This window comes from Rhagoletis zephyria, unplaced genomic scaffold, assembly GCF_001687245.7.
Source record: "Rhagoletis zephyria isolate East Lansing unplaced genomic scaffold, Rhagoletis_zephyria_1.1 Rzeph_scaffold_00722, whole genome shotgun sequence".
Taxonomy (NCBI): Eukaryota; Metazoa; Arthropoda; class Insecta; order Diptera; family Tephritidae; genus Rhagoletis; species Rhagoletis zephyria.
Window position 1 is genome coordinate 59,837 of NW_016157806.1, and position 15,071 is coordinate 74,907.

Consider the following 15,071-nt stretch of genomic DNA (forward strand, 5'->3'; position numbering starts at 1 on the left):
CCTAATCCTCTTTAGTTTAATATTCGTATTTTTCGTAATAGTTCATTTATTTTACAAATTTTAATGAATACAATTTTTCAATCAGTTGGCAAATCCCCTAAAAATAGTTTCAGCATTAAATTTTCCTAGCCTCTTTAGTTTGATGCCAATATTGCAATATTTAATTTATGCTATCAATTAAATTAAATTTAAGTTTTCAAATAGGTGGCAACCTTCCACAAAAATATTTTCAGCTGTAATCCTTTGTAAATTTCTTTTTTTTGACAGCCATATTGTAGTATTCACTTTACCGTATCATTTGACCTAAACTGAAATTTTATACACAGGTGGCAACTCTCTAATTTTTTCTTCTATATTGGAAGCTAGATCTCTAGCGATACATCGGTGAAAAGGGCATTCAATTCCGTGTTTTCGACTGATGCGCGTACAAACATACAGACAGACAGAGATTCAAAAATTCTAAAAATTGTTTATTCGGCTTCTGTAGCTTTAATAAAAAACCCACCATATTAATTTTTCTTTAATATCTATAAGGTACAGACATCGACATGTTACATTTTATTATATGTATAGATGTAGATATAGATTTCATTTATTTTATCAATTTAGTACAATAAAATTTTTCAAACAGGTGGCAGCCCTCCCTAAAAATATTTTCGGCAATAAAATTTCCTAAACCCCTTCAGTTTGATACCCATATTGCAATATTCAATATATCTTATAAATTAAATTAAATGTAAATTTTCAAACAGGTGGCAACTCTAAAAAATATTTTTGGCTGTAAGCCTTCTTCAGCCTCTTTCTTTTGACGCTCATATTGCAATATTCATTTTTTCTTATCAATTTACTTAAACTCCAATTTTCAATCAGGTGGCAACTCTCTAATTTTTTTCTTTCTAAATTTTAAGTTAGGCCTCTAGCAATACATCGGTGAAAACTGCATTCAAATCCATGCATTCGTTTTCGAATGATGCGCGAACAAACATACAGACAGACAGACAGACAGACAAAAATTCTAAAAATGGTTGATTTGGCTTCTGGTGCTCTAATAAAGACCCCCCACATTAATTTTTCTTTAATATCTATAATGTACAGACATCGACCTGTTACAATTTTATTATATGTGACCTGGTCTACGGAAAGGGGGCTTAGGTGTCAAAAAATCAATTTTCACTTTTTGGTTGATTTGGATGGAAGATGAGATGCTTTTTCACGTGGTGAAAAGCAGAAAATCCTAACTTGCTTAGAAGTGTACTAAAAATGTAGAGAAAGAAGAGTAAAAATACGACAAAATATAATTTATTGGTAATGAACAAAATACATTGAATTATAAGCTATAAAGACATGATTATACACTAGAAAAACGTATTATGGGCCAAAAATAATAATGCTGAGTAGTTTATGTATTTTTCTTTGTTGTCGTTTTCCTTGAGATCTTTTTACGTGTTGATCCTGAGCAAGATGGACCTGGTTCCTCGTCTGGTTTGAGAACATCTTCACTAGTTTTTGCCTTCCGTTTCTTCGATGGCAAATCTTTCGGCAATGGAGCCACAATATCTACTTTAGATATATCCCAAACTAAGCTGCGAAGATTGTGATAGATGTACCACTGACGTTCCAAAGATAAACCGGCTGGTTGTATAACTTTCGGCATTTCAGGATCGATAGGTTTTAACAGAAGCTTAAAGGACTGCACTTCTTCACTGTCTGCGAATTTCTTTGTTTTTACACAATCTGTAGAGATTATGAAATGATGGAATTGCGTTATTCCAACAAGTGACTTGTACAGTGGTTTAAAATAGCTGTCCCATTCATACCAGACGACTTTTTCAGCCGATACAGCTTTATTATAACCCCCAGGTGATGATGCCCCGACACACTGCAGTAAATCTGCATACCTGTCGATGTTACTGACGGCATACTTACTTTTGAAAATACCGAAGTAACGATCAGGCGCGAACTTAGTGTGCCCACTTAGTGTGCCCACTTAGTAAATGTTCCACACTAGCAACTTACACGATGAACTATAATAATATTCCGACCAACAACAACACTTACTGGACCAACAACAACACTTACTGGACCAACAACAACACTTACTGGACGTCCGGCGCGGAGAACAATTAACGAGATAATGAGAAACTGACGAAACAAGTTGCTTACTTTTAACAGCTTTTTCACAGAAAATTAGTTTTCGCACGTAAGCTCCCTTTTCGTAGACGAGGTCACATATGTATAGATGTACATACAGTCAGTCAATAAAGTTTAGGTACAGCGAATTTTTTACAATACCGGCAACTATTTTTTAAATATTTTATTTTTCGCTTATTTTTTATAAAAATATGGTTAATTCTACAACAAAAACCCAAAAATCAGAGTTCCAAACCTTGTGCAAAACTAAAGAAAATTCTGCAAAATTTCATTCAAATATTGCACTTTTTATTTACGCTCTCTAGAAAAAAGTTGAGTGTGCAGTTTTTTAGCCCATTCAAGTTTAGTATGACAAAGTGCAAGTTAGAGGTAGCTGGGACTTACCATTGATTTTTAGCAATTTTTTTTGTTGAAGGTGTCGCTCATTTTCTCCATATAAAATAATATTTGATAATTTTTTTATATCGAAAAAATGTGCGACACCTTCATCAAAAAAATTTCCCAAAAATCAATGGTAAGTTCTAGCTTCCTCATACTTGCACTTTATTATACTAAAATTGAATAAACTTTATTGACTGACTGTATTTATGAAATTTTACATTGAGCAATATTAAAATTGAAGCCGTTTGTTACATTTCTGTAAATACATATGTATGTAATTTCACCTACCCTCTTTCCTAACATTAGGTTTGTTTTTTTACATTTTCGGGCCAGTTTTTGGCAAATGAGCGTAAGTACGAAATTTGTGGCCAAATGAGCGAAAGTACGAAATGTGTGGACCGCACACACTCTCTACCCCCGGGATCAATTCTGAAATTTCTAGAGTCAGTGGGGTTAGATAGGGTATGTGCTGTGATGAGCAGAGGGCAGAATAGACCTACTGGTCGCAGTGCTTTATTCAACTATCTATCTACATAAGTATGAAATGCTCTCACAAAAGAGAATAAACTGCCCAAACCCATGGGAACGGAAAAAACCCATTGTCGTGCCCGAAACTAAGAGCTCAACCAGCCACCGACGTAAACCCATAGACCGTGTCAGCTGACGCGTACTACCTTATGGGACTCTCATCTTAACGAAAACTTACCACCGCATGACTGTGACGTTTTGTTCTCTCTCTCTCTCTCTATTAACAGTAATTTCATATGTTGATACGGCAGTTTGACAGTTTTCACAAACAAGTAAACACAAATTGAGCGCTTTCGGATATCTGCGGGCGAGGAAAATAACAGACTTACGTGCGTCTCGGTTTAAAGAATACAAAAGTTGACAACCCTGATTCAGCCCTAGGGAACTCAACATTATGGAATCTCTTCAATAAAGGTAATGGTTGCGAACTATCCTGTGGCATTGAAAAGACACAAGTGCTCAGATCTCTGCCGACAGCAATTTCCGCCTCACCCAACTCAGTGTTATACCAACATCCGTTTTTTTTAGTCTGCAGGTGGCATATTGACCTCCTTCTGCTTGAATCCTGATGACCCGCTGCGCCAGTTTATCAGTGCAGAATCTACTCCATGCCGTAGAGCAGAATTTCACAACTCGCTATACGATTTTTTTTCCTCCTGTAAAATTTTTAAAAATGGGCTTGGCAAATTTTCACTAAAAGCTGGCGATATGTCAAATAGGGTATTTTGCATTGAAGATAACGATATAAATATGTATGTATGTATGTACATATGTGCTCTCAAACAAATGGCAAATCTATTTCTAACCAAACAGTGCAACACGAAGCTCTGAAAACTACAGACAAACATCCATCCACCCACCTTGAGTAAACAGATATTGTGAACACCTCTAAAAGCTTGTTGATTTTACTATGTTTACTTTTATATTTAAGAGTATTAAGCCACTATAACAGGTATTTATAACTTCGTCAATGCCTTAAAACTCAAATCAGGTGCTATTAGAGATTTATTTTTATCAAACGCCACGTGAAAGTATTTCCGTTGTTTTTTTTTCCAACTGGTAGTTTGTAATATGGAAGATTTATAGCTTGAGGGGATATTGAAGGTATTTGATTCCATTCGCGATGTATGCCATATGCAATACAATAGGGTGGTCCAAAAATGCATGTGAAAAAAGTGAAGTCCGAATTTTAATGCTCTCACCCCACATGATTATCGATTTACATACGTGAGCTGGACCGATTTCAAAATGGAGTTTTTAGTGAATAAAAATAGTTTATTTTTTTTTTGATTTTTTGAAGAAACTCCCCTCTGATGACAAAATAATTTAAGCTTAAAAATCTGCATAAAAATACTTAAAAAAAATCAACTGAATCATAGCAATACGATTATTAATGCTGATTTTTTAACGTTTTTCAAAGATTGGTTAAAAAAAACTTGAATAAATTGGTCAAACCTACACTGATTTAGACTTATGAGGTATCTGTGGTTAGGTATTTCCTCGCCCTTTTTAATTCTTTGCAAACAAAAACTCATTCACGTCCAAATTTTGTTGTTCACAAATATCAACACATCTTATCCAACTTGGAATGACGCTGGTGCATCTTACGTTATTTGAAAAGGAATAAAAAGAGTGAGAAAATCAGGGCTATCACGGAATCCATCGTAGAAAATCTACGAATTCGAATGCCTGGTACGAATACGAAAAAATTGCTATCACTGATTCCGAGTGAACTCGAAAATATCGTTGCCAGCTTCGAATGTTGATTCGAAATCAGCTAGTGCATAGGAAACAATAGACATTTATGTATGCCATTTTGCTCACGCTGCCCCAGCAGTCGCAATGACCGAGTGAGCAAAGCACTAGACTGCCAATTGAGAGATCCGAGTTCGGGTATGAGTCGTCGGCAGTGGGGCTTTTTTCTTTTTTTATTTCATTTTTGTTTTTTTTTTTAATTATTTTTTTTTAGTTTAGATTTTATTCTTTTAAAGAGAAAACTATTTTTTTAAATTAATTTAAATTTGTATTTTTTTAAATAAATTTGTATGATATTAAAGTAATTAGATTTCTTTCCTAATAAATTGTTGTTAAACTATTATTTCCTCGCCTAAAAAAAAACATTCATTAAATAGCGTCTAGCAGATGAATATATGTATGTACATATGTAGGTATGTATGCCATTTATATTTTACGTCTACGTTTACACAAATATATGGAATTATATCAAACTATAACAAATATGGAGTATAATAAATCAGCCTCATTGCGAGAGTCGTGCCGAATGCAAGTCGTTTTTCGAGAGTCGAATCGTATCGAAAATTTAGCGTCATTGCCTAAAATTTCCACTCGACTAGTGTATTAAAACGGAAAAACTTGGCAGCACTGCATAGTTTTCGACAATTTTCGTCGTTTACTTATTTCAGCACGACAGTAGACAATGCTAATGTTGTCGAGTCGTACAATTCAGCCTAATTTACGACTTACGCAATGAGGCTGAATATTTATTATTTTATTATTTACTAGCCAATGCCCGCTTACTTCGCGGCGCCTAATAAGAGCTTTTGCGTTAGCCAATGCAAAAGAGCGTTTTAAAAACAAAATTAGTCTGTAAAGTCAAAGTTTTTGATTTAAGTTGAAAACACTAAGGCGCAGTATCCTCCTCACACATAGGCAAATAGTAGTAACGCTGTGATACCATATGGAATACCAATCCCTTTTGGTGTCATGAGCTTTACTGATGGTCTTATTTTCACCTGTGAGATCTCTGCNTTAAGTTATGGCTGAGTTATTCATGTTTTTCTTAAACCAATCTTTGAAAAAAGCTCAAAAACAGCATCAAAAATCTCATTATTATGATTACGTTGAAATCTTTTTTAAATGTTTTTTATGCGCGCTATTCACCGACGAACTCAGAGCGCTGCCCACCAGTAACAAAGTCACGCCACCGCGGCATAACGGGCCGGTAACGGAACACGGTGCCATTACCCAGCCACTGGAAGCGACACTACCAAAATTTATCATTGTAATTTTCGTTATATGTTCTTTTTTAGTACATAAGGGATTTATTAAATAAAGTACGATTTACCGGAGCCCCGAAACTACAAATTTATGGTAACGGACCCTGGACAAGACGAGTATACCCCAGCGTTGTAGCAGAAGCGTCGTGGCAGCAAAAACGCTTCGTTACAAAGTGTATAGATGTATTTCTACCACCTCAGTGAAATGGTGCTATCTTTTTTATATGCCGAAACCAGGCTAAATAGTGGGTTATCGGGATAAACAACTTAACAGACATAACTACGTGGTTGAGCTCTTGTGGAGACACAGTATAAGAAATCCGATGTAATGCGTTTATCGCATATCGTAAAAATGAAGACGACACAACTTGACGAGATCAAGGGATTTGAAAACGCCTGCTACAACATTGGTTCTGATTCCCGACTTTTTTAATAACAGTATTCAAGGCACAGTGATACAGGCACAGTGTAGACGGTGCGCCGTAATGACATTTCATTTTTCTCATATCCATCTTTAACAATTGCTTGAGTGTGTTAGTTAAAACTTTAAAATTTGTTGTCAGTTTTTTTAACCTTTTAGGTAGTTTGCATGATAAAAACATAACAAGGTAAAACCATTGAGAGGCAGTCTGACGTTTGCCAACAATATAATTTTAAAATCAAAACTCAAACTCACACACACAATCTCATTTTCAATCTCAAACAACAACAATTGTGAACAATTTAATTTTTTTATTTTCAGTTTTATATGATTTTAAAATGTTGGCAAACGTCAGAAAAAAATCATGGCCGATGAAATGAGAGAATGAATTTACCTTGTAATGTTTTTATCATGGTAGTTTGAATATAAAATTTTTCTTTTGAAATTGTGAACAGAAGAAAATTATACATACATATGTACAGTCAGTCAATAAAGTTTAGGTACAGCGAATTTTTTACAGTACGGGCAACTATTTTTTAAATATTTTATTTTTCGATAATTTTTTATAAAAATATGGTCAATTCTACAACAAAAAACCGAAAAATCAGAGTTCCAAACCTTGTGCAAAATTAAAGAAAATTCGGCAAAATTTCATTCAAATATTGCACTTTTTATTTACGCTCTTTAGAAAGAAGTTGAGTATGAGGCCCATTAAATTTTAGTATAACAAAGTGCAAGTTTGTGGTGGCTAGGACTTACCATTGATTTTTAGGAATTTTCTCCATATAAAATAATGTTTGATAATTTTTTTATATGGAAAAAATGTGCGACACCTTCAACAAAAAAATTTCCCAAAAATCAATGGTAAGTCCTAGCTTCCTCATACTTGCACTTTATTACTCTAAAATTGAATGGGTTAAAAAGCCGCATACTCAAATTTTTTCTAGAGAGCGTAAATAAAAAGTGCAATATTTGAATGAAATTTTGCAGAATTTTCTTTAATTTTGCACAAGGTTTGGAACTTCGCTTATTGGGGTTTTTGTTGTAGAATTAACCATATTTTTATAAAAAATTAGCGAAAAATAAAATATTTAAAAAATAGTTGCCCGTATTGTAAAAAATTCGCTGTACCTAAACTTAATTGACTGACTGTATGTACAAAAAAGAAATATACAAAGCGAAAAAACTAATAATGCCGCATACGTGTTTTTTATTCAAGAGTGCGAAATGCGGTGACTCCGTGTTAATCTTACCGACCGCCGAATATGTAAAAAAAAACAATGGGAGCTAGCTTGCCGCATGACTTTGCCACCAACAGCACGTATTTGTGAGAATCATTTTAAAACCGAGCCTAAAGCGTAAGCGATTGCATCCGAAATCAGTTCCGTCAAAGCAACCATATATTGCCTCGCATATAAGCCGAATAGAGCGAATTCAAACGGTTTTCATCAAATCGGCTCTTCGCTCACTGAATTTCAGTGAACCTTACGAATCTCGTTGTCAGCTTTTGGCTTTAAAGCTCTTATATCACAGGTTTGCATTTCTCGCTTGCTCTTTTGTTGCAAATGTGTCATAACACATAACGCTGACTGCCCAACCCTTTTAGAAAAATAACGTTCAATGCCCCTTTTCGTAACCTACGCCATTCTCAATTGTTCTACGTGGAGTTTTCTAAGTATAATTACGCTAAATTTGCTCCACTCTCAAGAGCCCTCTTAGAGTAAAATAATATTCCAAATCTTGATCCGGCACTACCCCTTGCAAGAGTCCGTACCCTCTTACTTAGCTACCTTAACTAGTCTTTAAGTAAAATTGGTCAGTAGTCAGTAAGAATATATTGTTCATTTGACTAATATCATATATAAATAAATAAATAAATACCAGTACTCGAATCTATCCAATGAGGAAATATAAAGAATGTACGAAATTAACTTCAAAAATATGTTTATTTTTACTATGACTTGGTTAGCTAAAGGCTAAGATTTTTAGGATTATTTATTAAGGAGTCAGAATGCCATATGGGCATTTTCCAACAAAGGTTAACCGAAAACGCAAGTAAATGAATTCAAACGGCTTTATAACCTTAAATTTCATATTCATATGGCGAACAGAGGTTTTGAAAATGCGAAACGGTGGAGAACTGAAACAATTAAATAAAAAATTAAATTAAGCATGTGCTACCAGATTTTAATTCAAAACTAAATCAACAACGAATTGCTTCTGATTAAAAATGAATAGTACGAATGTCGCGTCCGTAACCCAGGATATGCCCATATGAGGTTTTGGAAAAAATGTGTTTTTTAAACATGTGTTATCTGAGGATTAATTAAAAATAAAAAACTAACACAAAAACATCAATTCACGTATGAATTGTCAAATATGGATATTGTCATTACTTGGCACACTGTCTACACTGTGAATACATGGTACAATTATTACAGTTATTGTCTGCGTCAAAATGAAAATAAGGGAGCACGAGTTTCGATGTGAAGCAAAAGTCTCTGGGAAGACAATACCTGTAATTACTGTACCATGGGTAAAAATGACATTTTTCAAACAAGGCAGATCGGAATATGCGCTCTCTGGGAAGACAATACCTGTAATTACTGTACCATGGGTAAAAATGACATTTTTCAAACAAGGCAGATCGGAATATGCGCTCTCTGGGAAGACAATACCTGTAATTATTGTACCATGATTGTTGCCTACACTAAAAGGGTTACTGTCATAATATTACGTTCAAATCGGCCCTATTTAGCTTGTTAAATGAAAAAAAAAACTTTTTGTAAAACACAATCGTCCACATTGAACATTTAGAGCAAGGCGAATTTATAGCTCTGATCCAATACTTTTCGTGAAAAATCCTGTAAAACTGGCAAACAGCAAAATTACTCTCTGAAGTGAGAGTAAAAAAGTGAGTAACAACAAAAAGTACGGGAACAAAAAAACCATTTTTCCTGTAAAAACGTCAACCAGTGATTGCTTGACACTTTTCATAATTTTACCAGAAGAAAAAGTTCGGGTAAAATCTTGCAACTTCATTCTCTACACAACTCTCCAAAAGTCGCTCTCATTTAAAGGATTTTGGAGGATTTCGGAGTACGGAAACATTTTTCCTGCAACTACCTGCAAGTTCGTGTAAAATCCTGTAAGTTGTAAATGGAGTACTGGATCAGAGCTTATATAAGGTGGTGTTACTAGCTCAGCTGATTTTGTGTATGTGTTTCGCCGCACGGCTTCTGATATCAAATTGAAAAATTTTGTTTGAATTTCTACACACACTCTTACAGATTTTGACAGTTTATGCCGCCAAAGCAAAAACAAAATACATGTAAATTTTTGTTTTTGTACTCCTGCTATCACCTTATATTAATTCGCCTTGGTGTTTATTCGGTATTTATTTGACATTTGAATCATTTCGAGAGAGTGTAATCCAAATACCAGCAAACGTCAAAAAAAACAATGGCGGACGAATTGAGCGAGCGATTTTACCTTAAATGACTAAAAGTAAAAGAATCTACATTGAAATGCGTCAAAATGAAAATAAGAGAGCACGAATTTTGATGTGAAGCAAAACTTTCTGGGAAAACAATACCTGTAATGATTGTACCATGATGATTTCATGTATTAATTTTCAAATAAGCATATAGTCAATGGCTGGTTTACTGTATACTGTTAATAAAACGAGATTTCAAAAACGAAGAACTCTTTGGAATGAAATTTTGTTGTAGGTAAACCTTCCACAAAACTACTATTTTGGCAGAATATAATACTAAATTTACTATGACATACATGGATAATTTTTATTAATTTTAGGGCCAAATTCACAGTTGTACTGATAATCTGAAGTTAACTGCCGATTCTCAGTTAACTACGCACTGTTAATTTGGCCCTTAGTAACGTGTGCTCTAACTGACGACTATGGTTATGCCCCTATGTACTGAGTAAACTTAGACTTAAAAAAAAAATTTTTTTTTTTTAATAAACTGGAGTTCGGAACATTTTGATTCAGCTTTCTTCTATTTGACACTTACAGCCTTATTCTGTATCACGAACGATAGGCAACACGAACGTCTGCAGAGGAATGCTTAAACGCAACCGAGACCATTGCAACGTAATGTATGAAAAGCAAGACGAAGACGTCCGATAGAGTTTAAAATCGCAATCAGAGAGGTTGTCGTCTGCACACGAATCGTTCGTTTTGCCTATCGTTCGTGATACAGAATAAAGCCCTTAGAGTATCAATCCAGTATTACCCCTAAATTTGATATGAGAATATTCCGTGATCTTGGATGTTATGTTTTTTGAGTTTTGCAAGCTTATTTTGCATTTTTCGTAAAAAAACGTTTAATTCAAATTTGTGTACAATTTGGTTTCCCACATTTTTATTATTAACGGTTAAAAAAAATTATTGTAAATACTTCGCAAAAAGTGTGAAAAAATGGTACATTCAGGCAGGTTCTGCAATTCACTTCCGAGTGGACCTGCTAACACTGGAAGGGGTTTCTGCGTGGCGGATCCCAAACCCAGCGCCCACCACATTGCTCGTTTATATAGCGAGCCGCTTGCTCCAAGACAGAGAAACAACAAAAATTGTTGAAAATAGCGAAAACCGTGGCAATGTACCAAATGGTTTATTTTAATTGTTTATGGGACGTTCCACGTCAACGAATACGAGGACCAAAATTCTATATCACGGATTACAAAGATTAAGGTCCCAATAGTCATATGGGTTCTCCAGTCACAAAATGTTGTAAAGTAAAATCTAATTTTCGGTTAGTTTAGACGCCATAGTTGAGACGCCATGTTGAATTTTTCAAAAGCCCACATTGTTTTCTATGGGTACGTCAATGCGATCATTTTAACACCTTAATCTTTGGGGTGTCGTCCTATAAAATTTTGGCTATCTTGCCGTATCGGTTAAGTGGAACGTGTCATAAACAATTAAAATGAACATTTTCTGTCACGCTTTTTCCTATTTTTCAAGAGTTTCTGTTTAAGATAAGCTCTAGCTGTGTCTGGCTCTAGAAAACCACGTGACAAATATACGCCTAAAAACTCTACTCAGCGGTGGTGTGGAAATGAATTTTACGCCGCTACCGTCACTTCGCTATGTTTAGCACGTTCCCGTTCGATATCTACGCGTCGCACAAAAAAATGTTCGTATAAAAGTTGTGGAGAATGAAATTCTCTACAAATCTGGCATTTAAATATGCCACGTATCTTCCACAGAAGTTGTTCAAAATTGGCGAAAACCGTGATAATTGTTCGCACTTCTTGCTTATTATTTACAGTAATAAATTTTTTTTTTTAAGGTGGGAAACTTAATTCTCTACAAATTTATATTAAAGCTTTTTGTACGACAAATGCAAAACCAGCTTGGAAATAGCAAAAAAAAAACAATGTATCAATTTGATCTAAATTTACTGGGCTATTTGCATTTGTATTTTATAACGATTTCCTCGCGACAACAACCTTTTTAATCAACTAGTAATTTAAAAAAAAAAAAACGACTTCAACTCTCATATAAAAAAAAAATATATATATATATCTCATGATCCGCTGATCGGATCTTAACCAGATTAGTATGGGACCACCTCTGAGACACTACCTTTCCGATGCCACTACCTTCCGTGGTCCAAAGTTATGCGGTAACATACATAAAAAAAAAAAAAAAAAAAAAAAAAAAAAAAAAAAANACCTCCTCCTTGTTTGGAAGTCGGTTAATAAAATTAACTGATTTTCTGGTCATCATGAACGAAATTTGACAACAATTTATAATATTTCAAATTCTAAAATCATTCGCAGCACCAACATCTAAAATGCATATCTGTGGAACAGAGGCGTCGATGTGTCAGCAATAAATCCTTTGAAACAAAAACTTGCACAATATATATACACTTTTAAAAATAGTAAACAAACTTTATTTGTTTTCTTTAGTTTTGCTTTGTTTTTGTTATTTTTTCTTTTCGAAATGCGCATTCAAATTTGATTGCATGTTAATTACTCCACAATTATCTATCACTTAGGTAGGTATGTACAAATTACAATAATGCATGCAGCAAAATCTGATTTCATTTAGCGCATGTTAATATTTGTAAGTTGATTTTAATATTTAGATCTCATAATTTTTTATTTCTACTTCTGCTTGCGCTTCCATAAAAATTTTACGGCCTAATTAATGTAACAGAATTGTTTGCCATGTATGCAAAATTGTAATTTGCTGCACATATGTATTTTCTTTTTCGTAACTCAATTTTTCTTTTTATATAGGTATGATGCATGCATATTGTATACAAATACAATACAGATATTATACGCATGCTTAGTTAGTTCGTATTTATACTTCGGAATGCTAGTCTCTACTTACTGTTGCAATCAATTTACGTACATATGTTTTATATTGAACAAATTGAATATGGAATCATTTTCAATGGTTATTACTCAGTGCCTATAGAAAGCATCCCTGCCAAAATGCTGCTTAATAGTCAGCGTAAAAACTAATTTTTAGTGGGTTTTCTACGCATTTAAGACGTCATATCGTTGCCTAAAACTAGTAGTTGATAAGTATTTAAAATGAGCAAGATTAAGTGGAAAATTAGTTCTTACATTCTGGCAAAAGTCACGGCTGATCTTACCGCAGGCTAACCGACATACATATACATATGTATAACTACCAAGTGTTTTGGAGAACTAATTGCATTAATTGTATATAAAGGAATCACTGAGGTAATTTGAGTAAAATGATAAAGAATAATCAAAACAAAATGAAACCTAGCTGAGGAACTAAAATAACTTCATTTAACTGAACCCTATTATGTGTTATCATTTTAGCTTATAGTGAAATATAAATTTGAAGAATGTATAGGATTTATGTTTTGTGACTGCTAAAAACTCGTTTATTTCTTCTTATTTTTAGCATTTTTGCCATCTGCATTATTTTCCACTTTTTGCTTCTTCTTTTGTGGTTGTGCCTCTTCTTCGTCTTCCTCGCCAGTCTCCTCGTCGGTCTCTTCGTCCTCGATATCGACAACGTCGTCCTTAATATTCTGGCCCATAATGTAAACAGGTCCATTACCCTTGATCAACTTGAATGTCACAGATGTTTCGAAAAATTCCACATCGGGATTCACGGCGCGTGTTTCACCAGCCTTTAGTACGGCGATGGGAATTTTGAGTGAGTCCTTAACTGTATACACCTGCAAAACATAAAAGTAAAAATAAAATTGTGGTGAGATGTAATTCAAAAATTAATAATAACATTATTATATGTGCCATGGCATAATTACACCAGGTGAAGTAATTAGTGCGAGAAGAAAGATTTTGACACTGCCTTATTTGAAAAATCGCCTTTAAAATTTTAGTATAAGGCAGCCGAAGATCAGAAAAAATAAGGCCAGAGGTGTTTTATTACTTCACCTGTTTATTGCGCCATGATTGTGTGCATATATTTGAAACAAAGAAAGAAAGAAAGGCTCTTTCTATCACTTTTGCTTCTTTAAGTAGTGATTGAAAAACGTGAGTTGAGTTCTATAGTTGCGAATTTCTTTTAAATGTTGCCGTTTATTGAAGACTACCGACTTCCGTATAATTTTTTAGCAACTTAAAACTTGTTCTTACGTATACTAAAATTTAATGGCCTAAATTAAACTAACGAAGCGCACTCGCTACCAAATGTCGTGATCCCAAAATCAAATTTCGATTCGAGCTACGGAGCCTGACTAAAAGTTTAAAATGTTGATGAAAATTTGCTGAATTTCCCTTAATTTACTATAAAATTTGAAATTTTGATTTATGCACATAGCTTTCGTTTTAGAATTGGCCACATTTTTTAAGAAAGATAAACGAAAAACATTGCGAATGTCGTAAAAAAAAATCAACGCAAAAAATTGATACTTCTGTTAGTCACTGTATCTGCAATTTATGGAAATAAGTATTAGATGGTTGTCTTATCTCAGCTCTTAAGATATGCACAAGTGTGTTGTGATTTTTTTTTTTTAAATTGCAGTCTTAAAACGAAATACAAATTATTTTTCGGTCATAATCATATGGTTGTGTAATCCACTCTTGAAGTTTTTTTCGGTTATATGTGGTTTTAACAGTACCGCGAGTTATACTAGTGCTTGCTACAATGAACGCTTGGCAGCGAATGCTTTGGCCACTAAATGAACATACTAACGACAGATAAATTAATATTTGATATCAGTAAATGCATTAAAAATGGTATTTCTTGCCCGCACTTCATTAAAAAGGAAAAATATTTCACATAATTTTAATTATTTGCAACAGCTCACAACAGTTGAGAGTTGGCCATCTTCCTGCTTTATGTTTTCTTTTCTCGAAAAAAATTTCACCTTCTTATATGGCAACATTATCAGAGTGCAACATTTTAAAGAAAGAAAACGTAATATGCATGTGAAGATGCTGAGAAAATAATACGAAAACTTGACAGCCCTGGCGCAGGGCAGAATAAAGGCAACATTATTTCGACTGCATTTGAATTCATGAATTCATAGTCATAAAGAGTGCCTGTAAAAACTGGTACTTGCTTTATTTATTGTATTTTTCATTTT

The 15,071-nt window shown here is 34.0% G+C and overlaps 1 protein-coding gene across 1 annotated transcript in view; it reads right to left on the reverse strand.

Moving 5' to 3' along the window:
• Positions 1–12,394: 12,394 nt before the first annotated feature.
• Positions 12,395–15,071, reverse strand: part of Nlp (Nucleoplasmin) — a 39,371-nt gene continuing 36,694 nt past the window's right edge. The window contains exon 3 of the mRNA XM_017613823.1: positions 12,395–13,697. Coding sequence (XP_017469312.1) covers positions 13,398–13,697 — 300 coding nt within the window. The 3' untranslated portion in view covers positions 12,395–13,397. The remainder of the gene's footprint in view (positions 13,698–15,071) is intronic.